Genomic DNA, 27225 nt, shown 5'->3' with positions numbered 1-27225 from the left:
AAGATTCCCACTCCTCAAGTTTCTCACTCCAATCCAAAATGTAAACGCTACCTAAGTGTAATGAACTATATAGTCCTAGACATCGTTGTAAAAAACTATTTATGATTCAAGCTTGCTTCAACGATAATGATGCTGATGAAGAAATGGAAATTATTGAAAGAGCTCCGGAAATTTCGTTGCCACCATAATGAGTTCCTGGAAATTGGCTTCAAGCATTTAGCCTTGAGGACAAGGCTACAATTTAAGAGAGGAAGAGTTGTTACATGTTCTATATTTTATTCCAGTTAATTTATTTTATTTGTTCTTTCATTGTTTGAATAAGTCAAGTTAGTTGTTGGAGTAGTTAAAGCCCAAGCTAGTTTGTTAGCTATTTTGTTGGCACATGCCTATAGTCTTGGAAGGATAATTGTAATCTTTCTTTATTAAAATTCCAGAAATAAACAGCAGGGGTACACTCTCTGAATTTGAAAACACTGACATTATTTGTCGAGGTATAGGCTCCCTCAAATGATCCTAGTATATTTAACAATTTTCACTTTAATATTTTCACAATATGCAGAGGAAAGAAAACGGAAACTAGCTCATATACCACTTTGATATGTAATTAGCAAGAATCTAAAGTAATAATAGCAGTGGAGAGAAAAGAATTTAAAGAAGACAATAGCTTTGGGGTAAATAATCCTTTTTTTTCGTCCCCTCTTTAAACATTTAATAGGCTTTTTATAAAAGCCAATAAGAGCATACAATTCCATTACTAACTACCTATAAACCACAAAAGATACACACAAACTTAACAATGCATGGTATATGGAAATAATGGGAATGAGGTGCAATATTGCACATGTAGTTAGTGGTCAACATGTCCAGAACCCATTTATTTTCAAAACAAGCTAAAAATTAAGTCCGTGCATGGTCCAAGTACGTGGGAAGCATGGTTGGATGTTGCTTGTTATCTGGACACATATCATTCCCCACCCCTTAAAATCACCTTGTCTCCAAGGTCAAAGTGCACAATTCACTTAACCAGTATCGGGTTGTGTGAATGGTGGAGGATCTCCAATCATTAACAGTTGTGGCCTTTGGTAGTGATGACCAGGACAAATTTCTCATCACAATAATAACTTAGCCTTTTTTACATCGAGCCCGTGCTTCTTGGTTAGTCAACTGCTGGATATAAAAAGTGGTGATATTTGATGTTAGGTTTGCTTTAAGAGGGGGGGGGGCAAGATCCTAGTAGAATTATTTGAAATTTGTTGTTGCATCATGGAAATAGGTGATAGTTGAGAAAAGTGTTCAGTGTAGTGATGGAGAGAATTTCGCTCCTCAATCAGTCTTACCACACCAATGGCGTCATCTAAGATATGAGGCTGTTTAATCTTGACATCGAGTCGTATTTCATCCTGAAGACCTACAATGAAACAACCAATTTAAAATTTTCAGGTAAGCCATCGACTTGATGAGAAAGCTTTTCAAAAACTTTCTGATATTCAGTCACTGAAGAAGTTTGTTTTAGGCCTGTTAAAGCTTCAGAAGGATCCTCATAATCTGTTGGACCAAAACAGAGCAATATAGTTTTGGTAAATTTAGTTCAAATCGGTGGTCATTTGAACTTGGTTAGCCAACGATGCCATTGGAGTGCTATTCCTTTGAGATGGAAACAGACCAATTGGACTTGTTGTTTCGAAGCAGTGTTTTGGAAATCAAAGTACTGTTCGGCTTTGTAAATCCATCCAACAGGGTCATCACCACTAATTTTTGAAAAAGGAAGTTTGAGCTGGGTATGGGACCAATCTGGTTTGGAGGTGGAAAGTGAGGTTGGCTGGTGTGAAGGGATGTGAGCTGTGGCGAATAGGTTGATCTCCCTTTCCAGGGAAGTGTGTTGGAGACATAAAGATAGAAGTTCGATAAGGATTGTTTGAAGGGTGGTGTGAACTTGATCAATATTGGATGATCAATATTTTTTTAGGGTTATGCTCTAATTTTGAATTAAAGAATAGTTGACACAACGACTCGGTTGCTGGTTTTATAGTGTTTGGGAGATGAGGTAAGAGCCGAGGGAAATATCTTTTTTGAGTGCAAAACATATGCAAGTGTGGGACGAAAAGAACGAGTAAATGACAGCATTCCAATCAACCCGCAAGGTAACCACTTGGGCTTAGCCCAAGTGGCTAAAGCCACTCCCTCACAAATGTGAGGGAGGGGGTTTGAGCCTCCGCAGGCGCATTGTAGGGGTTTAATTTAAAATGTTATTCCTTAGAGTCCAGAGCTTGAGTGAAAACAGTCTTTCTCCCAGGATGGGAGTTTGACGTCCCTCGAATATTTGAAAGGGTTAAAAAATTTGAGCGGTGCCATATCAGCATTAATATCAACAAGACTCAGTATATATATATATGATTGTACATATCAGTTATACTCTCATGTAATATGAGTTGTAATTTGATCAATAGTCTCATGCCATCAAAAAAAAAAAAAAAATCAACCCGCAAGGTAAATTCGTAAATTCCCTAGTTAGCATATCTGCATGAGTATGGACTGGTTAAATGGGTCGCAGGCTTTGTCAATAAATTAAATAAAAAGAAAGATGGTGATATTTTCTAGGTTTGTTAATTATAAAAAAAATCAATTAATGAAGGTTATTTTTTATTTAAAAATATTATTATAATACTAAATTACAAGCCATTAAAATCAATGCCTTCTTAGTTGATTTGATCTTTGCTACTCTAGTGAAGTTGAGAGTTCAAGTCTCTTACTTACGAGTGTGGGAATATACTTATTTTTTTCCCTTCAATTTTAGATTTATAAGTTGGATTTCGGTTTTGATATGTTGAAGCGTACATTGAGTTGGACTTTAAAAACATTTTAGACTTTATTTATCTTGTATTATATCATGTGATACTCTAAAAAAAATTACAAAGATTATGAAATTAAACACTGCTCAATGTTCCAAGAGACAAGATTCAAATATAAGTTTAAATAGTGAAATTAATCATGCTTACGAAAAAACCACACTTCTTGTGCCGATACGGGTATTAAATAATATGAGATATGTCAAGATAGGCTTTTGGTTGTGTCCCAATGTCCATTGGTACACTACTAATTATTTGTGCAGACGGACTCAAAATAAAATAAAATAAAATGCAGAGATCGTACTATTTACTTTACACCCTCATTTGTCATTTGACTTAAATTATATTACAAATAATTGTATCGGACGTTGGCATTAGGCATAATAACGTATGCAGTTTGATTTTCATTATCCTTTTATAAATATTCCCGGTCATTAGGTAGTAGGTTAGGCCCATTTGTAGTTTTTATTTTTTGGTCGTATTGTATCATCCACTCATGATTCATGATCCTACTTCTTCTTTTCATTTAAAATATTGTTTTTTTTTTTTTTTTTTTTAATGAGGATTGTCTCAAATTTGATTTGCCTAACGAATCTTTGATTCGGTCTTGCCAAGCGACGAAAAGAGGCTACAATGTAGGCTAGCTAGTATTTAACGAATCGCATTTAAACATGTTGGTACTTTTTTAGTACAAATCATTATTAATGAAGTATGTGTTTTGTCATAAATCACAATTTGTCTCAATAAGTTGGCATCCATAATTATAACAAACATTTATTCACACTGATCAGTCTTGCGGCCGAGAGTCTTAGGGCCGTTAAGACTTAAGATTCATCACTACTATTATTTAAATAAAATGATTAGATTTTTAACAACAGTTAGCATACTAATAATAATAATAATAATAATAATATACTAATGCCATCATAACAAGTAGCAGTTGACCAAAAACTTTAACACATCAACGATATGGATCCTTTTAAGATACTTCAAGCAACAATATAACGTAAAGTGCCATGACTATTGCTAATACATTAATTTTCATGAGCCAATTATTTTGTCGTGTTTAAAAGCGTGATTAAAAGAAACATCAAACCTGAACGCAAAGAATTGAGCCATATTAATGACTTACCGAACCCGCGCTCAATGTGCGTGTCTGCGTGATCGCTTCAGAGTTGGCACCTGGGCTTGGGCGTGGGCTGACCTGTACCGATGCTTTATAATTGGTCAAACCATGTGCAACCAACTTTGGCCTGGCCGTATGTTGGAACAAGTGTCACAATATCAAGCAGACAACATTGGCCAAATCAAATGCACCTTAAGTCCTAACCTTGAGAGTTGAGACAGTACTTAATTAACCCCACAGCGGTGTTAAAATCAACCCCACAGACAGCAGTATCAAAACTTAAAAGAAGCTCCAGAGAGAGAAAGAAAATGACTCACTCGCTTTGAAGGAAGAATCGTTGTTTTCGAATAACGAACCTTCAGTGCACGCGTTTAGAAAGAAGGCACCTTTCGCACGTGCTCACCAGAACTCAGATTTGATACGGTCAAAAAATGCACGTGTCAGCCCATTAACCCAGGCCATTGTCCAGGCGTTAATCTCCCTTATATCTTCTGCAGCTAAAGCGGTAAAGCCTCCACATCTCTCCTTCACTCTTCACAACCCGAATCCACTCACTCTGGGATACTTGTTACCCGATTTTTATTACACAACAAACAATTCCTAAAATTCTGATAGCAAATAGACACAAATACTAAAATGGAGACGGAAAATCGTGTGAATTTCACGTATATGGGGACAAGCTATGGTGATGTGGATGATGATTCGTCTGCTTTCAGTGAGTGTAACAGCGACAGATCCGGTGAATTTCCGACGGCGTCGTCCGAGAGCCGGAGACTTTTAATGGCGTGTGTTTCGGAGAACTCCGATGATCTGATTCGCCAGCTCGTTGCAGATCTTGAGTCCTGTTCGATTAACGATCAAAAACAAGCCGCCATGGAAATCAGACTTTTGGCCAAGAACAAGTCAGAGAATCGCTTAAAAATCGCCAAAGCAGGTGCTGTTAAGCCGTTAGTTTCGTTAATCTCATCGTCTGATCCTCAGGTTCAAGAGTACGGAGTTACAGCTATTTTGAATCTGTCTCTGTGCGACGAGAACAAGCAATTGATAGCTTCATCAGGAGCGATAAAGCCGCTCGTTAGATCATTAAAAACAGGTACATCAACGGCTAAGGAGAACGCAGCTTGTGCTCTACTTCGTTTATCACAATTAGAAGAGAATAAAATCTTAATCGGACGGTCAGGAGCGATTCCACCTCTAGTCAGCCTTCTCGAAAACGGAGGTGTTCGCGGGAAAAAGGACGCATCAACGGCTTTATACTCACTCTGTTCTGGGAAGGAGAACAAAATCAGGGCCGTCCAAGCGGGAGCCATGAAACCGTTGGTGGAATTGATGGCTGATTTCAGTTCAAACATGGTTGACAAGTCCGCATATGTCATGAGCTTGCTAGTTACGTTATCGGAGGCGAAAACGTCGTTGGTTGAGGAAGGTGGGATACCTGTGTTAGTGGAGATTATAGAAGTGGGGACACAGAGGCAGAAGGAAATCGCGGTGGCTATATTGTTGCAGGTTTGCGAGGAAAGTGTGGTGTACCGTACTCTGGTGGCCCGCGAAGGAGCGATCCCTCCCTTGGTCGCTTTGTCACAGTCCGGCACTAATCGCGCCAAGCAAAAGGTCATAATTTTCCGATTTTTCTTTCTCTGCCTCTGGTCGGTGATTGAGTCATTGCCAGCCGCTGACATGGCAGGCAATGAGATTATTCCCCGTAGTTGTGCCCTCTTTTCGATTGTTTTTGATTTTCAACAAACGAGAACATTATTTTGCCACGTCACTGCAGCCTGCCTTTCTTTTAACCTTTGCCTTTTTTTAGTTTTTTTTTTTTAAAAAAAAAAAAAAGTTCAGCCGTTCTGTACTGCGCGGATTAAGGGTAACGTGTAGCTAAAAACGGGTTATCGACTATATAGATTTTATTTTGGCTATCTTATTTGGGGGATAACAATGTCATTTCAGCCAGCACGAAGTAACTATTATGATTTTGATTTTATTATTTTAGTTGTGTGGTGGTATTATTGAGTTGTGTCTGATGGAGTGATTGGTGTTGTGTCGTGTTGTATGGACAGGCGGAGGCACTGATAGAGCTTCTGCGGCAACCAAGGTCTGGCAACGCCGCTGCAAGAGCGTCAGATGTGTCAGTATGAAGAGTACCCCACCCACGACATGCCTCATAATGTAATCAAAACATTCTGACAGTGAGATAGAAAAAGAAAAATGTAAATATCTTATGTTACGAAAGCTTGTAAAATTTGTGATAAGTGGTCCGAGTTTGGTTTGCTTTTTGAACTTTTAAAAATAGTTTCCTGGTGGCTTGGCTCAACATTATTATTATTTTTAATTCCTTTGATGAAGATGGTTGAGCTTTGATGTCATGCTTTGTAAAGTTCTTTGGATATTAAAAAACTAATTTGATTGGAGAAAACAAAGCATATAGAAAAGTTAGTAGTAGTAGACTAGTAGTTGCCTCAAGAATGAGTGTGAAAGAAAAGCGATCTGGAAGAGTCACAAATTTGGATTGGTTTGGTTGTGGCCTCAGTTTAATTTGCTTTTAGATAAAGAATTTCTTTAATAAAGTCCACGTGAAACCCGTGCGCGAAAGCATAAGAGACTAAGAGTGGTGTAAAAAATAAATTGAAAAAAATCAGTCATATACTTTCAAATTATTATTTATCAAAAATATTATAATATGTTTAAATTGTATTATTTATTCTACTTAAATTTACAATCTGTATTATTCATCCATTCAATCGATAGCTTCCATTACAAAAATAATAGAATTATAGTAGATTAACAATTTTATTCTTAAAACTCAATTTAACACAAAAGGACATAAGAAAATTATCAATTACATACCCTAAGTTTATCTTGTTACAAAAAAAAAAAGCTACAAAATTTTTAATTTATTTTATTTTCTATTTTAAGTTTGTAATTTATTTCAACAGTCCACTAAAATGTTAACATCATTAGAATATTTTAATAGAATTTAATTAAACTAGTCATTTTACCCTTGAATTTATGGGTATTTTTTACTTTGCACCATAAATAATAAAACAAACTTTTAACTTTTTTTTAATTATGAAAATTGAATTTAAGGATTTGGGTGTTTATGAATTAGGATCTAGTTTGATTATATAAATTTGTGAAGATAAACTGAGAAGATAAATTTAAAAAAAATTAATGAAGAAAAAAATAGAGTTTCAATTGTATTTAATTGAATATTGGTTACAAAAAATAGTTTTTTATTTTTAATTTTTAATTTTAATGATTTTTTAAATTTAGTATGTTAAATATCTAAATTACACTTGTGATATTATTAATGATAAACAGCAATAGGATAGATACAAAATACAAACTTAGGATAGAATATTGAATAAATTCAAATTTTTTACGATATGCTTGATAAGATGGTAAGCTTAAAGTGAATAGTTGATAATTTTTTTAATTTTTTATTTATAATGTTAAATATTAAATTATCTTATGATGTTATCACATTTTAGTGAAAGTTAATAATTTAATGGATGAATGATATAATTTAAAAATATTATAGTATTTTTAATAATAGGATAATTTAAGGGTGGACGACATATTTTTCTAATAAATTAAAAGGAAAACGACAGTTGTGGCTGGCTGGGCAGAAGTCGTGAGCAAATTTTATTCAAATATTAGAAGTTGATATTTCGGTTTCTATATATCGACGCGGAGCCATAAAGTGTTATGCCACGTGGCTTCTATTCTGATGTAGTGCAGCGGTTAGTCGTTTGTCCCATCGTTGGCATCGGGTCCACTATATGGGTCCCGTTTTTGACAGCTGAGTGGCTAGATTTGTCCTTTTCGTTCTTTCAAATTTTCATTTCAACTGAATAGCGTACTCTTTTTAGCAGACGCTTATCATGGTGTCTTTCTTTGGGGTGGGGAATGACTCTCGGAACAATTTAAAACGTTTTCGTTTAAAATCTTTCCTTTAGAAAAATAAACAAACAAACATTTGTTCCACTAGAACACACTCCAATGAGTAATATTATCATAATTAATTTAAGAAAAATTATTGCAGCACTGAAGCAAATAAAGAACCAGATCATACTTAAGATCATTGAGTAAATTAATTCATGGGAAAAAAAAAGAGTGATGATACAGTCATAAATTCTTATATAAATTTATCTTGTATGAATTGATATGTTATTAATTCATTAATTGAATGAAAATATAAAATAATATAAATAAATTATGTGGACAAAAAAATATTTAATTCAATCAATTTTATCGTGCCGCATCAGTTTGTACAAATTAAGTTTGTTCAAGAATTTATAACTATATCATTACTAAAAAAAATACATTAATTTGCTAACAATATTTCTGTAAATGATTAGAGTTATTCTTTGAATATCTCTCAACTCTTTCATCTCCATCCCCATTATAAGAGTAGACTTTGTTGAGTAACAAAGTGACTGTGGATATTTCAAAAAGATCGATTCCTAAGATAAACATATCATAACAAATAAAAGTAACAAAACAACCATATTCACCATACATTCAAATCTGAAAAGAAAAACCCAGTCACATATTTATAACTATTTCAATATACTCTGTAACTCAAAGAAAATGAAGAGATAGCTTCATCAAGAGTACGGAGAAAGAGATATGGACCGTTTGCTTATTTTGTTAATTGAACCTTACTAATATGTTGTAAAAATGAAAAATAAAAAAAATCCATGTTTCTCATGTAACAAAATCTTTTATTATTTAGAATATTTTTGAGGGAATGATATGTTATGTGTTTTTAAGTTCATGTTTGATTTGAACTCTATGAAGTTTAGTCCGAGGCTTAAACATCATGCTTAATAAAAGAATCTAGTTTTCTTTTCTATCTCTCACTTTTTTTTTTCTTCTATCTTTCTTCTTCTTTCTAGTGATATTGACTTCGCAACTGCCGCGTAATAAACAATAAGAAATGACTTTCAGTATGACTTCATGGAAAATTCCATGTACAAAATTGCATTTGTACGCACAAGAAAATAGATATTTTTATTACTTTGCAGCTTTCAGTGTTCTCTTAAGACCAGAAAACTGAAGTTTACAGTCCTTAATTCACTATATTTATAACCGTTTTCTTTTTAGAGAAAATGGCGTACACACATACGCAAAATTAATTAAATGTTTTAGGATAGAGGGTTGTAACTGCTGTTCAAGAGATCCAGCATAGAATCTACAGTTTACAGTTGGTGGGTAGTTTAGTTCGTTGCGCCAACTCTTGACAGAAATTAAAATTGAACCGGTCTAGGAGAGTCACTGGTGGGCCATTATAACCCAAGACCAAAAAAGGGTTAACAATGATTTGCTGTGGGTCAAAACCATTATGGAGGTTGGTCATACAAACTCGCAAAGTTGCAATTCGATACGCGTTTTACACAGGCAAGATTATGAGATAAGAAACAGAGGGCCACCAGAGTTGACTTGACCAACCACACATTTAAGTTAGAAATTCTCAACCAGTGCCTTCCAAATGAAGCCGACCCCATAAGAGCTGCACATTCTTGCCTTGGTAGAATACCATCGATGATGATCGCAGAGAATGATCAAATATGGCAGCCCTCACCTAGTGGACTTGGCCGAGCTAGCCGCCAGGGAATGAATATAGCCGAATAGGCAGATGGCCGCCGCGTCCACCAACTCTCAAAACTCAATAAGGACAAATAGCTGATGTTTCAATTTCTCTACAGTTCATTTATTACCCAGGCTTCTGTTTTAAATGATAAAATATAAAGTATAAGTGCATTGCTTCGCTCACATAGCACTGGTTCAATTAAATTATTGCCCGGGCATCCGCGACTTCTTTACCTACACCGTACCAAAACTGAGAATAGGTCAGGGTGGTATTGTTACAGAAGAAATGGACACAGCTGGGACAAACACGACAGAATTGACAATATATATATGTGTGTGTGTGTGTGTAATTCTTGTACGCATACAAGAATGGTTCCTTGAAGAATCTTAATTCATATTCTAATATACCACTAGTATTATAATACTGATCAGAAGAAAAAACCAAACGAAGTAAGGCTGATCGTTTAGCGTTCAGCCCACGGAAAATACCAATGGTGATGATGAGACTAACACGGTAAGTCCCTTCTGGATCCCTTGTATCTAATTCAACCAAACTCAACCCAAAAAAAAATAAATAAAATAAAATTTGATTAATTGGATTTCGACAATTTTTTTCAACCTGATTAATGACTGGATTAGGTTGAGTTCATGTTAGTTAAACCATATAACCCAACCCAACCCAACCCAAGAATGGCAAAATTCTCAGCAAAATTAATGTCAACTGTTGACGACCTTTATATTCTTTTAGAAAATAGACTTTTTTTCGATTTCATTTTGTTAAACCTGACATTAGTTGGGTTCTCTTTGATTCAAAATTCAAAAATTAAATCCGAGTTCTCACTAAAATAGTTTTTATAGAGAATTAATTTGTCTTTTCCTTATTTCAATTAATTACCAAATAGTTTTTTTAATATTTTTCAATGTTTGATTTTTTTTCTTTTTTAACATCAATCAACCCAACCAACTTGATAATTTAATAATTGAATTGGTCTGTATTTGACATGTTTATTTGGTTCTATTGAGTTGATTTTTTTTCTCAATTCCTTAAACAGGGGGTTGGGTTGAATTTTCACAAGCCTGATTCTACCCAACCCATGCCCATCCCTAGGCTTAAAAAAGAGAAAATTAGCTTGTGTTATGAATTTTGAAATACCATGCTCATGCATAATTAGATAAGGTTCAATGTTTCTCTAAAAACTCTCTAAACAAGGATTTTATATTCTACCAATCAAATAATCGTACAGTCTTTTGATTAATTGAAGGAAGATTCTCTTGAAGAGATCAACAATTATCTATTCTTTTTCTTTATTTATATCAATGGAAACCTAGGATCATATCACAAACATACATTTGTGGTATTGTATATAGAGTCAATAATGAATGATTATGCAACTGTTGTTAGAGTATCAATAAAAGAGTTATTTAATTTTACAATATAAATGCTTATCTACTTATCTATTTAGCAAATAGAAGGGTGAAAATATAATTTTTTTTTTCTGAAATGACTCTTCATATAGATACAAGTTTGTATTATTCTAATTAAATTCTTCTCTCACCAAATTTAATCACCTTATATTTTTTCATTGATATAGTTATAATACTTTTCTCTTTAATAATGATGATATAAAAAATAACATAATATTATTTGAAGAAGGAGAATTCACTTTTTAAATTTAAAGAGAGAGAAAATAACAATCTCATTTGAAGCATTTTTCACTTCTCATTTGAAAAGTTTTTTAGTGACATCCTTACTAAGTTAAAAGTCATACCTGTTATTAAAAAAGAATGAAACAAATACAATCATCAACTCATGGCATGTAGATGTTATTAATAATATTATGATTTTTATTTTATTTTATTTTTCCGGCGTGGTTCAGTTAGATAAAGGTTATTTTAGGGGTTGATAGTCCTTCGTAGCACCACTCTAAAAATAACACATGGTAGTTGGAGTTGTAATATTTGACACCCTCATTATATCTCACTAGTCCCCACTAATCGCTTTTATACTAATACTTATTTTATCCTTATATGAAATGACTTAAAAGAGTAAATAACTTTTAAGTGCACCCACATGATAATTTCTATTAATATCTAATATAGCTAATCTAATTTCTTTTAAAATTTTAAATTATTATCTATTCTCAAATATTATACCCTCTACTTTTTTAATTATGGAAGAAATTAATTTACAATAGTCACTAGAGGATAATGAAGAAGTACCAAGTATTTGTTTTTAGTAACGATGGAAAAGAAAGAGAGATATAATAGTGATTTTGAGATTTTTTTTCTTTTATAAAATAGATTTTATAGGTTTTGTATGATGAGTGCTTGGAATAAAAGATAAAAATTATAATAAGAGTAAATTTGGGACTAGATGAAGTATGTTGAGAGATAAAAATTAATTTTTAATTTTTAATAAACTTAGTTAAAAGGTGGAGGCTAATAAAGGGGGTCAAATATTACCGATCTCGTAGTTAGCATTACGGCAGTCATGGGCCTGAGTGGGTTTTTACAAATGAAGGCCTGGACTAATTATTCGCCCTCCTCCATTTTGTTTCCCTTCCATTAGGAGTTCGGGACAGGCCTTCATTTAAAACCCAACTAGGCCCAGGGCTGTGGTAACGAACTGTCGTGCGAGTTTGCTTCGCCTATTCAAGTATTTAACAACAAAAGACAATTCTAAAAAGCTTCAATAATCACGTTAAGTTTATTTTGGATGAAGGGTACTCCTTTTAAGTAGTTTTTATTTTTCTTAGAAAATTGAAACAACCTTAGATAATGAAGTGAAACATCTTCATTAATTAGATGGCTAATACTGAAATCATGCTGCAATAATTCTTGGTTACATAAATGTCACTAGTCTGCCGTATTTTTGCAAAATTGGAAAAAACAAAAACAATCAAATAAAGGCCAAGTTGTGAAGGACCTGTGCTCTCGATTTGAGGACCCAAATTAGAGAGACAAAGTGCTGCGGGAGGAAAAGAATATGTGGCCGAAACCCATCTAAAAGTGGATGTCTCACATTTTGGATCTTATTACCGAATAAGACATAAGTTTGAAGATTCTCCGCCGTATAATAAATAACAAGTAGGCGGCAATTCCTCCGGAATAAGAAAAATGGATTAAGATTCTTCTCTTTTTTTTCTTTTTTTTCATTAGTCTTTCTCTGCTTTTCAAATCTATTTAAAAAAAAAACTAATTTGACTATAAATAAAATAAAAAATTAATTTATTTGTTAATATCAAAATTTAAAATTCAAACTTTTATCACTCATTTAACCAAAAAAATTAGAAGATAAAAAAGCAAAAGGAGAATCTTAGTCCGAGAAAGTATCCAATGTCAATAGTTATTAAAAAAAAAAAGTACAACAGACAGCCCTTTCATTTCCTGATTTTCGCTTGCCGAATAAAGGATAAAAGTTTGGCACATTATAAGAAAAAAAGGAAAACACAAAACAAAATAGGACACGTCTTCACGTGATAATCACATGGGTACGCTTATCTTTGTAAGAAGATCATATAATAATAATAATAATCCCCGAGTCCAAAAGCCTTTTGTCCACAAATTATTCCGGGTGCGGGCCCCACCTAGTAGCTATAGAAATCATCATCTCGACAGGGCTCGCCGGATGACGGGACCCACGATCGCAGGGGCGCTCAAATGCGGCAAATGACCCTCAATCTTCAAAAGCTCAACGGTGTTCCGGCCGCCCAGATGTCTCTGTAAGTACTCAGCGACGGAGACCGGGACGGAGACGTCTTTTGAGGTCTGAATTATAACACATGGCACCCTGACTAGGCCTAGTATCCCCCTCAGGTCCGTGTCAAATACGGTTTTTGAAACAAATAGTGATATGTCCGGCCTCATGTTGAATAAGGTCCGGCTAAATTCTCTCACAGCTGCCGGCACATCTGCTCCCACTGCTAGTGGTGCATACCCGTACGCCCATGCCTCATAATTCGCCTCCATTGCCCTAAACACTTTGTCAATTTCAGCTTCCTCAAATCCCCCGTGATAATCTTCGTCGTTCAAGAACCTGAATAATGCATAATATTGGGGGCAAAAAGGAAAAAAAAAACAACCACATTAATGATCTAGTAAATAAATAACTTCGCCTATCATACGGCGAGCAACTAGACTCACTGGGGACGATCCCGTGACTCTTGTGTGACTAGTGTTAAATTTTGCTGGATTCTTATATCTCAATAACCTTGGAGAAGCACCGATGAGGATGAGCTTGGTGAAGAGGTCAGGGCGGCGAATGGAGGCCAAGAGCCCGATCATGGCGGAGACAGAGTGGCCAACGTAGGCGCAGCGGTTGACGCCAAGGGTGTCTAGAATGTTGAGCAAATCGTCAACGTAGGCATCAAGAGTTGTGTACCTCCTGAAATCGAAATAATCAGGATTGACACTGCCGGCGCAAACAAGATCGAACATGATCACCCGGTGATGGTTTAAATAAGGGAGAATGCGCTGCCAAGCGGATTGGTCAGTGCCAAATCCATGTGCAAGTACCAGAATTCGGTCGCCGGTACCTACTACACGGACGTGGAGGGCTTCTAACAGGTCACCCATTGGATTTATCAGAGCAAACTTCAAAAAAATCTTTTAAAAAAAAGAAAAATCACTATTTGCTGTTTATCTATGAATGTTGGAAAGGTTGGGTGCGTGGGTATACGTGTGTGGCTTGGCTTTGAGTCTCTGCAGTGGTATTTATAGCTGATGCTTGACTGCAAGAGTATCTCACTGCAGCTGGGGATTGTATAATTTGTTACAGTGACAGGTCTGTATTGCTTGGACAAGATGATAACCGATATGTGATAAATTTTGAGGATGGTTTGTAACTTTGTTTGGACTGTCATTGGCTTCAGTGATGGGTCGCTGTAAGGTTAGTTGCAGTTCTAAATTTGGCTTTGTCCCTTCTTTCATTTCACTCATTTTCGTACTGCTTACTGTTTTCTTTACTTTTTTTTGCCCCCTCCTAATCAGCTTTCGAAGGAGATCGCCTGACTAATCCACGACCTAAACGAAGAAATAAAATTTTGGCTGTATGTGCCCATCATCTGCAGAAAAATAATTGCATTTGTTAATAATAAGAGTGAATTTTTGTTGGTAGTCAAAAAGTTGTGTCCCCAAAAAAAGAAAAAAAAGGAATATCTGTTATCTGGGTATCTTTGGTTTACAATCGTATGATGACTAGAACCGTTCGTTCAGCTTGAACTGAACCAGATAAAATTGCAGTAGCTAGTTCGTTCGAAACTCGGATTTTTCTGTTTCTCAAATTTGTTTGTTGCTCTATATACACTCGTAGGTATAGGTATTAGCCTATTAGGTATATGGATTAGGGTCCCAATTTGAATTTGCAAAAGGATATTCTATGGTTTAATTGGGGGGTAACAATGGAAGAACTTCCATTGTTATAATAACAAGTGCTTTAATTACTATAACCAAAAGCCAGTGACCAATCCAGCCTCAATTTCTTGCTTTAGGGTCCAAAATATGAAAGAAGGCTGAAAGAGGAACAGATACGGGCATCCTTTACATCTATCCCGCCCCCCTTTCTTTTTCTCAAACAAAAGTAAAAGACAAAAGGGGGAAGATATGATCACCCGCCGCTTATGCTGCCTGCATCCACCCCACATGATGATAGTCTCTAATCGTCTAATAGTGACATCCCTTATAGTGAGGGAGTTTATCATAAGTTGCTTATCCTCCATTTATACAAAGAAAGTACAAAGTAATAATTGAATTTGAAATTAATTTCCATAATAATTGAATCGATCGCCTTCAGTGTTGCCATTAGGACACATTAATTGATAACTGTTACTATAAGTGACAGCATTGAAGCAGTACTGTCCCCTTCCTCATCAATAACTTTTCTTGAAATATCAAATTTTTTTGTTTCCCCTAATAAAAAAGGTAATCTCCAGATTTGATGTTGGCTCGGTATATTAAAGCGATGCTAATGGTGAGGCCAGTAAGATAGCTGTCTTTGGTGATGGTAATAAAAGATGAGGTGCAACAAGCGCAGCCAATACCAATAGTACCATCAGTAGGAGATTACATTTGATCGGTAACTGTCTCAATCTACATTTGAAAGTTTCACTTAGAATCTGCATCAATCGCTAGCTAGGGTCACTGGGTTGGAATCTGATTCAATGGAGGTAGCGTTCACCAAGTATGGTCCATCTTCTTCTTGTCGCCGCATCCAGCTCATCATCCACCACAGGATCCACATCTCCATACATTTTCCTGTTCCGAGACTATGATCATGCTCGTCAGCAACATGCATATGTAATGTTGATTGGAAATACGAAAATTGCACTTATGATTAATTGAGGCAAATCAAATGCAGAACCTTAGAACGGGGCCATAAGTTCATAACGGACGCGACATTCAAGGAGCCGATGGGGCAGAGCGGAGCAGGTAAAGCATCAAAACAGCGCGAACCCGACCAAACTTATATTGTCAGTTAGCTAGGTTTAGCCCATATATGCTTAACGCTACGCTAAGGCTATAAGCTGATCCAACAGACTTTCCCATCAACGATATATTGGCATTAATCGAGCTTGAAACTCTTGCAGTTTGGGTCCACCAAGCCAGCTCTGGCATTTTGTCAAATAATGAGAAGCCACAACTGTGCGAAAGCAAAGACTCTACGTATTGTCGTACAATCTTGTGCAGGAGGCAAAGTTTCCATGGACATGGAGTCTTTACTCTTTTCGTTGGCTTGATGAGTCATTGGCCTTATCTTATCCACACCTTTTTTATTCTTCTTTTTTCTCTTTTTCCTCTCTGCTTTGTTATTTAGCATCTACACATATTCGACATTGTCCAGTTACAATAAGACTGCTGAGTCGGAAGGAAGTCAAAAGAAAAAAAAGAAAATGGATAAATAGATGGATGAGCATTTTATTGAAGGAACTAAACAACATGTCCATGTCCATGTCCATTGAGTGAAGAAATGATGATTCTTGTTCATCACGAGTCTTTCCTGTTTCTGGTTCATCAAACACGAAGAAAATATGTATCCGTTATTTCACCAATTAATTATCATCGCATTTAAAAATAATATATAACTTTCTTTCTTTCTTTCCTTTCCTTTGGCGTTATGACACGTAGCTCCCCTTTTACATCAGTCTCCGTATATGAAAATAATATTAACTTAGAATTTCTCCTTTCTTAAGGCATGCGCGATCCCACGATGCGGCTCCATTCAATTTGTCATATGCTAACGACAGGTTTTCGTTCGTTGATTGGATGAGATATAAGAGATAGATCTCCCACTAGCCTCTTTGCCTGCCACCAACACTATGTATCCCATTATTTAGTTCTATTAACCCAAAAGTGATTAAGGTTAATCATTCATGCTTTTGTTTCAATTTTTGATTTTGCCGCAAGTTAATTTGGGGTTATTTGCTATGTGAAACGCGAGTTCCCCGATACTCTTGGAATTTTTGTGGATACTTTTAGGCTTTAAAATTGTTTGGAAATTAGGCTTATATTGGTGGGATTGTGAAATAGAGCAGTAAATGTCAAGTGAAAGTCACTCAAAAAAAATAAATAAATAAAAATTGTCGAGTGGAATTATAGATGGTCGTTTGTTAATGGCGGGTTCTAACTGTCAAACAGAAGTAAATGATTATTTGGTAATCATAGCTTTTAAAGTTAGAAAAGCATTTAAATAACTAGGGTCATTTGTTCGTGTTATAACTTTTAAAATAATTACTACTAATAAAAGAAAATCAGTTTGTTATTTAATAAAATTAAAGTATAAATGTGTATATATATTTAGTAAATCTCACCGTTAGTTACTGTAAGAATATAAATGATCAAATTAGATATAATGTTGAATAATATTTATTTAAACATTCATAAACATGAATATAATTTTTTTATTTGAACATATAATAATTGATAACTAAAATAAGTATTTTATTTTATATTTGTTTACCTCACTATAATTGGCAATAATAATAATAATCTCTTTAAAATTAATGATTTTCTTTCCTATTAAATAAGAATAATTTTAGATTTTTATAATATATAAGAGGATATATATTTAAGGGATTGTATTAAGTATAAAAGTGATTCTCAAAATCAAAATTTGAAAAATAACTCTTTCCCTACTTTTTAAAATTTGCTATAGTATAAAATAAAATTTATTTATAGATTTTATAAACATGTATATAAAATATTTTTTATTGTGTATAGATAATAATTAATAACTAAATTAAATATTTTATTTTATTAATTTTATTTTTATTTTGTGTTTCTAATAATAATAATAATAACAATAATCCATTTAAAGTTAATAACTTAATTTCTTAATTAATAAGGATAAGTTTAGATTTTTATAATATATACGGAATGGTATTAAATATAAAACATATAAAACAAATTCTTAAAATTATATTTTAAAAAATTACTCATTCCTTATTTTTTAAAATATACTGTAGAATTATATGATTTTACCAAAAGTGATTCCTAAAAAATTTTATTAAACACTAAAATGAACATTTAACTTTTCAAAATCATTTTTAAATGTCCTTAAAACAATCTCAAATAGGCGTTTATTCTTACCGATTCGTGGCTTTCGTCATGTCTAATGTCACATAGTAAGCAAAAACAAGAATAGCCTTTTATTATATTGTGATTAAATTAGATAATGTTAGACCATCTATTACAAGGCAATTACTGTGAATCCGATGTAGAGGTGATAAAAATACCCACCCGGTCCGGACCCGGACCGTACTCGGGCATTGCAGGCCGGGTAATACCTTACTCGGGTATGAAGCTGGGTCGGTCTTAGACATCACTTGATAAACCCGAAACCCAGATTTTATTAAAAAAATTATAAAATATATATTATTTTAAATATTTTATATTTACTTGACTCATTTATTATACATATATAAAATTTTAAACACTTAAAGTTTATATTTTCATGTCAAATTTTATTGAAATAAATTTAAAACTTATAAAATTACCAAAAAATAAAAAATGCATACACATAAAATATTAAAAAATATAAAATTCGGATACCCAAATTAAAACTCAGCCCAAATCCAAACCCGAGCCGATTGCATTCGGACAGGATCCGGTCATGGCAATACCCGAACCTAGACCGGAATTTTGCCATCTCTGATCCGATGAGTATTGGAAGCATATTGACGGAAGGGGGGCGGGGGCAAAGAAGACAAAATTGGAAAAAAGAAAAAAGAAAAAAAAAGGAGAATCGGCGGTCGCAAGAAATTTCCTGAAAAGATTAAGGTAGGCTGAGAATGGCTCCACAAACGAACTGAAAAAGAGCACAAAAACAAAAGAAAAAGACGAGTGCTGTGCATTAGCCTTTTCACAACCAGTGGGGTCATGATAACATTAATGTGGCTGCACGCGTGCACTAACGCGAGTCCACAAATAATGCATGGCTAGATTCGTAGGATTTTTTTTCCTTTTGGGTGGGTTTCCCATTATGTTTCAGCTAATTCCCCCTCAACTGTTCTATCCTTTACGTGACGCTATGTTCTTCGATAATAATCTTATTCTTATGCATTACAAATTGAAGCCGCAGCATGGTCGTTGAAATTTTTTTAATTGACTTCATTTTTTTCGGCTCATTCCAAATGGCTGATGCGACGTTATGCGAATGAAGGTATTGGAGGAGGCAAAATTTATTGTAGAAACAGATTAACATCCGAGAGGGTTATCCTTTACATCATATTTTTCATATTACGTGCAAGTTGTAATAGCACTGAAAGCTGTGGAATGTGGCTGTTGGTTGTTGTGAATGTACTATTACTTTGTCATATTTTTTACATTATTTTTGGGTCTTCTTGTAGCATTGAGTAGAATGATGTAAGGATTCATAATTGTTTCAATGAAATAACGACTCAATATGTCATGTATATGCTACAGTCCAGCAGCTTAGAAGCAATCTCAGAGGCATTTCATTTGCGTTGACGAAGATAGGTCGAGCAATTGGGCTTATGGGCCTACCGCCGCTTAACTCCAAATGCACCCTAAATTGACTCTTCACTATACCCAGCTGTACGGTTACTATAACCTCCCACGAGTAATATAAAAAATCCAATTAATGATTTCGGATAGTTATGTCAATTGAGTCAATCCCATCAATATCCAGTCTCCATCAAAGAACCACTTTAACATAAGATATATGTTATCATTATGCAACCACCCAAACAAACATTAATTATTTAATTTGGAAACTGCGATGTGAAATCTAGGGATTTAGCTGATTTATCTCACAAACTTATAATTTGCTTGAATTTTTTAGATGAACTAAAAGAGCTTGAATGTAAATTACTCAACGCAAAACCAAAAACTCTACTTTCCCTTCGTAACATAAACATCGATGTGTAATTTTCTTTATTCAAAATTGTATCCCCCACTTTCAAGAAAAAAAAAAAGGAAAAATACATTGAATCAGCACACTACGAAGATAATTTTTGCACAAATCATTGGAGTAAAATGAATTAGTAAAGGAATGGGTTAGTAGTTGAGGATATAAATGGGTGTAAATTTTATAAATCTAGGTATTAAATGGGTAACCATAATTCATACTCGAAAAAATTGACGTCTCGGTTGTGGTATGTTATCTATGGAAGTAAATGGTGTGTTAATTATTTTTTAAAAAAAATTATTGAATTTATCTCAGAAATTGTCTTATAAGAATTTTTGAAGGGGTTGACGATAGTATCGCGCGAAAAGAATTTATAAATAAGTGTCAGTTCGGTCTTCAGTGGGCCGAGTTTCTTTAGATCCAACCCAAACTGAAGTAGCCCAACGAGAAAGGGAAAGTTTAATGTGTTTTTCATTGAGAGTCGCGTGCACGGTCCAAATCTCTGAGCATCGGCATCCTTAATATAGTTTAATTGTCCAGCGATAAATTGTTGGAAAACATGCTATCCACTGGCATGAGTAGGCGTGGTTTCTCTCTCTCTCTCTTTCTCTATCTCTATATATATACATAAAAAAATAAACTGCTGCACGATTCGTGCCAACAGCAGCAAACACCCAATAATTTAGATCTACTGCAATAGAAAAAATCGTATCATTTAAAATGTATAGGAAGCCAAATTAGGTAAGGCCGGGCCGCTCGCACTAGCCGGCCAGCCGCCCGACACCCACTCTTACAGTTACATATAGCTTCGCCCTTGAAAAAAGAACTTCCATTGTTATAATACGGACAATGATATATTGTTTGTTCCTTTCTAAAATAATGTTTTCATTTGCATTTTTATTATGCGAGAAATATTATCATCCAATCGTTCCAATGAGGTTGTTTAATAAATACATATCTTATGTTTTAATTTATACAGTTATATTTCTCTGAAAATTTTCGAAAATGAATAAATATGAGTAAAAATTTATTAAATGATTGCTATGGGCTAGTGGTATATAAACTAACACGAGCATCGAATGAGCAACGGTCACGAGTAAACTAGTTTCGAAATTTTCTTAATATCCGAAGTCCCAATAGCTTTTTGACATGATGGCGCCACTTTCACAGCCTGGGTGCCTAAACCATGAAATATCTAAAATTCAAAATAAAAGAAACGGAAAAAGAACACGTGTGGGTCCCACTGCAGCGCAACGCATTACTTTGGGTTTTGGGTACTGCGAGCCCACATGGACCAACGCGGTTTCACGTTCCCTGGCGAATCAGAGACAGGCACACAATTTTAAACGAATAAAAATAAACAAATAACAAACGGACTGAAAAAAAAAAAAAAAATCACTTGTTCAAAACTAGAAATGCCCATAGTTCTGTACATTTATCGTTAGTCAAAAACGTTGACCTCCGGTTTTGTGCGGTGTCCCGGGAAGGGCAAAAATTCTAATAAAAGAGCAAAAGCTTCATTTACTTGGAAAGAACTGCAAGGAAATTTATGTTGGAAGTCTGTGCGGCAGCTGTTGTTGACAAGTCAATTCCGGCCCTCTTTACTCTTTGCTTTCCAAAGCCGCTACCGCTGGGTAGGCACAATCGAATAAAAATAATGCGTGAATAAAATACGAAAGAATTTATTTAAATATGTAATATGTACATATCGGTCGAATTCGAATTTTTCAACTTTTAATGCTTTTCACGTTCTCCTTTATTCTTATGTTTTTATTTTTTTTTGGGAACGAGATGACAAGCACTAACTAGTGCGGTTTCTGTTTCTTTTATGTTTTGTTGACGAGGAAGTTTGGTTGTGATGTGTTGATTGAAGGAGGAGGGCGAGGGCAGCGGCAGCATCAGGAATGGAGAATTACTTGAATGAGAACTTCAGCGACGTGAAGGCGAAGAACACGTCAGAAGAAGCTTTGCAGAGATGGAGGAAGCTCTGTGGATTTGTGAAGAACAGGAAGCGAAGATTTCGCTTCACTGCGAATCTCTCCAAGAGATTTGAAGCGGAAGCCATCCGTCGTTCTAATCAGGTCTCATTTCTCTGAATTTGACATTTTAGTATTACTATTATTATTATTTTTTTCAAAAAAAGTCAGAACAAAAATCCGACATCCAACCTAATTAATTTTACTGTTTTGATAGCCTTTAGCTTTGTAAGTTTCAGACAACAGTTACTAATCGATATACAGATCCAATCGGTAGTTTTATTTCCGCTACCTGGAACTTGGTCGTGTTGATTTACACACGTCTTCCGTTTGCTCGATTGTTTGTGCTTCAAAACCCCCTGAGGATACAGTTTTGCTTTCACTTAAATCATGCAAACCTTATGCTGTCAATTTATTCTTTCAGCTTGAAAGGCTAAATGAACCTGAACATTTTCAATTATTAGCACACTGAAGGATCGACTGAAGTAAATTTTTAATAACCGGACGCCCTACTAGCAGGCTCACTGCTACTAGCTTGTGAATTAGAAGATAGTTTTTTTGGGGGGGGGGGGTGGGGGGGTGGGAACTATTGGTCCTATTCTTCTCAAGTTAATTATATTATTTTTGGAGGCAGCTAGTTTCTGTTGACTGTTTCAAAGTGATGCTTTGGTACTGTGTCCTGGTGATGCTCATTAATGCTTCCTATGAATATATTTTCCATTTTTCTAGTTCACTTATTCAAACTTTTGAGTGCATATATTTAACCAAAATTTCTCCTATTAACAAATCTTCTCCGAACATATAATCAATTGGTTACATGGAATTTATTAATTGGAAAAGCAACATCCATCATTCCATATCATATATGATAGCAGCTTTTGTTGGACAGCTAGAATTTTCATTTTATTATTCTGCTTTTTGATGTCCTTTCCCAACTTTTGACATTTTAGGAGAAGTTTAGAGTAGCAGTTTTGGTTTCGCAAGCTGCACTCCAGTTTATCCATGGTATGGATCTCGTAAACTTATTGAATTCTAAGGTTGAGATGTAGTGAGGTTTCTTCTCATTTTCTTTCCATGTGATTCCCCGTGAATGCCTACAGGTCTAAATTTGTCCAGTGAATACACTGTGCCTGAAGAAGTAGCAGCATCAGGCTTTCAAATATGTCCTGATGAGTTGGGGTCCATTGTGGAGGGCCATGACATCAAGAAGCTCAAAGTTCATGGTGGGGTTGAGGGCATTGCAGAGAAGCTCTCCACATCAATCACTGACGGCATTTCAACATCTGAGCATTTATTAAATAGAAGGAAAGAAATTTATGGGATTAATAAATTCACCGAAAGCCCAGCACGGGGTTTCTGGGTTTATGTATGGGAAGCCCTTCACGATATGACGCTCATGATACTTGCTGTTTGTGCCCTGGTCTCTTTGGTTGTTGGTATAGCAACAGAGGGGTGGCCTAAGGGTGCCCATGATGGTCTTGGAATTGTGATGAGCATTCTACTTGTTGTGTTTGTCACCGCCACAAGTGATTACAAGCAATCTCTGCAATTTAAAGATTTGGATAGGGAGAAGAAAAAAATAACAGTTCAGGTAGCCAGAAATGGATTCAGACGGAAGATCTCAATATATGATCTACTGCCTGGTGATATCGTCCATCTTTGCATGGGGGATCAGGTCCCAGCTGATGGGCTTTTTGTTTCAGGATTTTCTGTGCTGATTAATGAATCCAGTTTAACAGGAGAAAGTGAACCAGTTAATGTGAATGCATTAAATCCTTTTCTCCTTTCTGGAACTAAGGTTCAGAATGGTTCATGCAAGATGCTTGTGACAACGGTTGGGATGAGAACTCAATGGGGGAAACTTATGGCTACTCTTAGTGAAGGAGGAGATGATGAGACTCCATTGCAGGTTAAATTGAATGGAGTGGCAACCATCATTGGTAAAATTGGCCTCTTTTTTGCAGTTGTGACATTTGCTGTTATGGTGCAAGGACTATTCACCCGCAAGCTACAAGAGGGAACCCACTGGACTTGGTCTGGAGATGATGCTTTAGAGATATTGGAATTTTTTGCTATTGCTGTTACAATTGTTGTGGTTGCTGTGCCTGAGGGGCTTCCCTTGGCTGTGACATTGAGTCTTGCTTTTGCCATGAAGAAGATGATGAATGATAAGGCACTTGTCCGCCATCTAGCTGCTTGCGAGACAATGGGATCAGCCACAAGTATCTGTAGTGACAAGACTGGAACGCTAACTACTAACCACATGACTGTTTTAAAAGCATGCATTTGTGAGGAAATCAAAGAAGTTGACAACTCCAAGGGGACTCCTGCATTTGGCTCTTCAATTCCCGCTTCTGCTTCAAAATTATTACTTCAATCAATATTTAACAACACGGGGGGAGAAGTTGTCATTGGCGAGGGCAACAAAACTGAGATACTGGGAACGCCCACTGAAACTGCTATTTTAGAGTTTGGGTTGCTGCTTGGTGGGGATTTCCAAGCCGAACGACAGGCATCAAAAATTGTGAAAGTTGAACCTTTTAACTCTGTGAAGAAGCAAATGGGAGTAGTTATAGAGCTTCCTGAAGGGGGATTCCGTGTACATTGTAAGGGTGCTTCAGAAATAATATTGGCTGCATGCGACAAATTTTTGAACTCAAATGGTGAGGTTGTACCCCTCAATGAAGCAGCTGTCAATCATCTTAACGAGACTATTGAAAAATTTGCTAGTGAAGCTCTTCGAACTCTATGCCTTGCCTGCATGGAAATTGGAAATGAATTCTCTGCTGACGCTCCCATTCCCACTGAAGGGTACACTTGTATAGGCATTGTGGGTATCAAAGATCCTATGCGCCCTGGTGTAAAGGAGTCTGTTGCAATCTGTAGGTCAGCTGGCATTACTGTTCGGATGGTCACTGGAGACAACATTAACACTGCCAAGGCTATTGCTAGGGAATGTGGAATATTGACTGATAATGGCATAGCAATTGAAGGCCCAGAATTCCGTGAGAAAAGTGATGAGGAATTGAGTAAACTCATTCCGAAAATCCAGGTGCATTTAATGTTTTTATTACTTTAATTCAACCACATTTAATGTGTATGAAAAACTGATGAAGGATGAATGATTTCCATGACCACTAAAATTTTGGTATGTACTTTCCATGATGAGGCAATTTTATTATACCGAAACTACCCACTAGTTATATGGACAATTTTTAAGAGGTCCAACCTTTGGCAGTAATCTGTTGCACTTTCTTGAAACATCTAAGGGCAATACCATGAAAATTCCCAATTTCTGTTCACATCTATTTCCAATTTTTGTATGACATCAAGCTTATTTACCCTATATTTCTTTTGAAAAACCATTAATGTAATCTGTGCACAAATCGCAAGTGAGAATGATTGTGGTACTACAATCACAATGTCAATCCATATAAATCTTCTGCAATAATTGAAATGTATTCTTTCATAGATTGCCCTTTGATTTCACCTGTAGCTGACCCATAACCTACCGATATTTGGTGTTTCTTCATTTCAGGTCATGGCTCGATCTTCGCCTATGGACAAACATACCCTTGTGAAACACCTAAGAACCACTTTGGGGGAAGTTGTTGCAGTGACAGGTGATGGTACAAATGATGCTCCAGCACTTCATGAAGCAGATATTGGGCTTGCAATGGGCATTGCTGGAACAGAGGTCGAACTTGAGTGCTGCTGCTTTAATTTTTCATCACGAAAGACATACATATTATGATATATTAGATGTTTAGTATTTTTCTGAATTTTTTTTTAATAAATGTCGGGAAAGGGCCTTTTATTTTTACAATGTATTCTTTAATTTGCAGGTGGCAAAAGAGAGTGCAGATGTTATAATACTGGATGATAACTTTTCTACAATTGTGACTGTTGCCAAATGGGGACGCTCAGTTTATATCAACATTCAAAAGTTTGTTCAGTTTCAGTTGACAGTGAATGTGGTTGCCCTAATTGTCAACTTTTCTTCTGCCTGTTTGACAGGTAAGTAGACCCTGATGTCTCTCTCCTGCTAATTTATAATTTGTGCATTCTGTTTCAGATACCAATATTCTTTTCTCTGGCTGTTGTGTTTGTAAATGCTTTTAGGAAATGCTCCCCTCACTGCTGTTCAGCTTCTATGGGTCAACATGATCATGGACACTCTTGGAGCACTGGCTTTAGCTACAGAGCCTCCTAATGGCGACCTGATGAAAAGATCACCAGTTGGTAGGAAAGGAAACTTCATCAGTAACGTAATGTGGAGAAATATCTTGGGGCAGTCTTTATATCAGTTTCTGATAATATGGTATCTTCAGACAAGAGGAAAAGCAGTTTTTCGTCTTGATGGCCCAGATCCTGATTTGATATTAAACACGCTTATTTTCAACACTTTTGTATTTTGTCAGGTATGTCTTTCCACTTGTATTAGGAGCACGGAGCCATAAATATTAACTTGAGTAAATCTCTAGAGCTATGCTTTTTTTTTTTTTTTTTTAATTTTCTAATGTACAAAATTACTACTCTAAATCAGGTTGTTTACTAATGCTTCAGTCTTCACCTAAAATGCACTGTAGTTGATGCGACAATGTCAAAATTATAGCATGCCATCAAGATTCACACCTTTTCTACTTCTGGATTTACTTAAATTTTGTATTTGCTAAGATTGACTTATATTAAGGCCATCTTGATTCTTGGCCAGGTCTTTAATGAGATCAGCTCCAGAGAGATGGAAAAGATAAACGTCTTCAAGGGTATACTGAAGAACTATGTCTTTGTAGCTGTGCTCACTTGCACCGTTCTTTTTCAAATAATAATCATCGAGCTGCTGGGTACATTTGCAAATACAACTCCTCTCAATTTGCAACAGTGGTTTGTTAGCATTTTACTTGGATTCCTGGGCATGCCAATAGCAGCCGTTTTGAAGTTGATCCAAGTTGGATAAGACAGTAAATTCAAACCGTCCAAATTCTTATTTTTGAATTTTTCTTTTTTTGATTTTTCATCACCCTGGTAGTAGTAGCATTTGGCCTGACAGAACTTCCCACGTAGAGTTTGAACTGTGGGCAAATTTGAGGCTCAAGATGGATCCAATTAGTGAAATTGATGCCATTAATTTTGAGAATCATGTTTCTACTGCATTTTAAACTTGCTCTGAAACTCCTGACCAAATGACCTTTGTTGTAGCAGATTGTATGTAATTTGGATAAAAGAGCCTTCTGTTTGATAATAGAATTTATTCTTATGCGCTCATCCGATTTTCTTTCGGCTGGATGCCTCATCTTTTTTGCTTAAACCTTTGCTGTTACT

At 35.5% G+C, this 27225-nt stretch overlaps 3 protein-coding genes and 2 long non-coding RNA genes across 6 annotated transcripts; 3 read left to right on the top strand and 2 right to left on the bottom strand.

Annotated features, from left to right (window-relative positions):
* Window positions 1–3786: 3786 nt before the first annotated feature.
* LOC112497681 (uncharacterized) lies at window positions 3787–4437 on the bottom strand. Its single transcript, XR_003064555.2, has 2 exons — window positions 4290–4437; window positions 3787–4176 (listed from the first exon to the last, which is right to left on the bottom strand). It is a non-coding gene; the product is annotated as an uncharacterized LOC112497681 (long non-coding RNA).
* Window positions 4438–4467: 30 nt separating this feature from the next.
* Window positions 4468–6314, top strand: LOC102624578 (U-box domain-containing protein 4-like). The gene is made up of 2 exons (XM_006472235.4): window positions 4468–5583; window positions 6030–6314. The coding sequence occupies exons 1-2, from the start codon at window positions 4609–4611 to the stop codon at window positions 6105–6107; spliced, it is 1053 nt and encodes a 350-aa protein (XP_006472298.2). The 5' UTR covers window positions 4468–4608; the 3' UTR covers window positions 6108–6314.
* Window positions 6315–12880: 6566 nt separating this feature from the next.
* On the bottom strand, window positions 12881–14284 carry LOC102624287 (strigolactone esterase D14). Its single transcript, XM_006472234.3, has 2 exons — window positions 13775–14284; window positions 12881–13600 (listed from the first exon to the last, which is right to left on the bottom strand). Exons 1-2 carry the CDS (start codon window positions 14137–14139, stop codon window positions 13171–13173), a joined length of 795 nt encoding a protein of 264 aa, XP_006472297.2. The 5' UTR covers window positions 14140–14284; the 3' UTR covers window positions 12881–13170.
* Window positions 14285–14303: 19 nt separating this feature from the next.
* Window positions 14304–14687, top strand: LOC127902712 (uncharacterized). Its single transcript, XR_008055249.1, has 2 exons — window positions 14304–14452; window positions 14554–14687. It is a non-coding gene; the product is annotated as an uncharacterized LOC127902712 (long non-coding RNA).
* A 6644-nt stretch (window positions 14688–21331) lies between these two features.
* Window positions 21332–27168, top strand: LOC102623812 (calcium-transporting ATPase 1). Of its 2 annotated transcripts, none has more exons than XM_006472232.4 (8): window positions 21332–21561; window positions 21801–22008; window positions 22854–22908; window positions 23004–24955; window positions 25442–25600; window positions 25749–25920; window positions 26026–26324; window positions 26618–27168. In XM_006472232.4, exons 2-8 carry the CDS (start codon window positions 21832–21834, stop codon window positions 26858–26860), a joined length of 3057 nt encoding a protein of 1018 aa, XP_006472295.2. In that variant the 5' UTR covers window positions 21332–21561; window positions 21801–21831; the 3' UTR covers window positions 26861–27168. The 2 variants fall into 2 exon arrangements, with proteins under 2 accessions (XP_006472295.2, XP_006472296.2); XM_006472233.4 differs by having other exon boundaries at window positions 21776–22008.
* Window positions 27169–27225: the final 57 nt, after the last annotated feature.

This window comes from Citrus sinensis, chromosome 5 (assembly GCF_022201045.2).
Source record: "Citrus sinensis cultivar Valencia sweet orange chromosome 5, DVS_A1.0, whole genome shotgun sequence".
In the NCBI taxonomy this organism is placed as follows: Eukaryota; Viridiplantae; Streptophyta; class Magnoliopsida; order Sapindales; family Rutaceae; genus Citrus; species Citrus sinensis.
This window is presented reverse-complemented; position numbering and strand designations above follow the sequence as displayed.

Bases quoted from the DNA above. Each gene is read 5' to 3' on its own strand.
- LOC102624578 (XM_006472235.4), top strand. From the start codon at position 4,609: ATGGAGACGGAAAATCGTGTGAATTTCACGTATATGGGGACAAGCTAT. The intron at 5,584-6,029 runs GTCATAATTTTC...TTGTATGGACAG, and splicing joins CTAATCGCGCCAAGCAAAAG to GCGGAGGCACTGATAGAGCT.
- LOC102624287 (XM_006472234.3), bottom strand. From the start codon at position 14,139: ATGGGTGACCTGTTAGAAGCCCTCCACGTCCGTGTAGTAGGTACCGGC. The intron at 13,601-13,774 runs GTTATTGAGATA...TGCATTATTCAG, and splicing joins CTCATCGGTGCTTCTCCAAG to GTTCTTGAACGACGAAGATT.
- LOC102623812 (XM_006472232.4), top strand. From the start codon at position 21,832: ATGGAGAATTACTTGAATGAGAACTTCAGCGACGTGAAGGCGAAGAAC. The intron at 24,956-25,441 runs GTGCATTTAATG...TCTTCATTTCAG, and splicing joins AACTCATTCCGAAAATCCAG to GTCATGGCTCGATCTTCGCC. The intron at 25,601-25,748 runs GTCGAACTTGAG...TTTAATTTGCAG, and splicing joins TGGGCATTGCTGGAACAGAG to GTGGCAAAAGAGAGTGCAGA.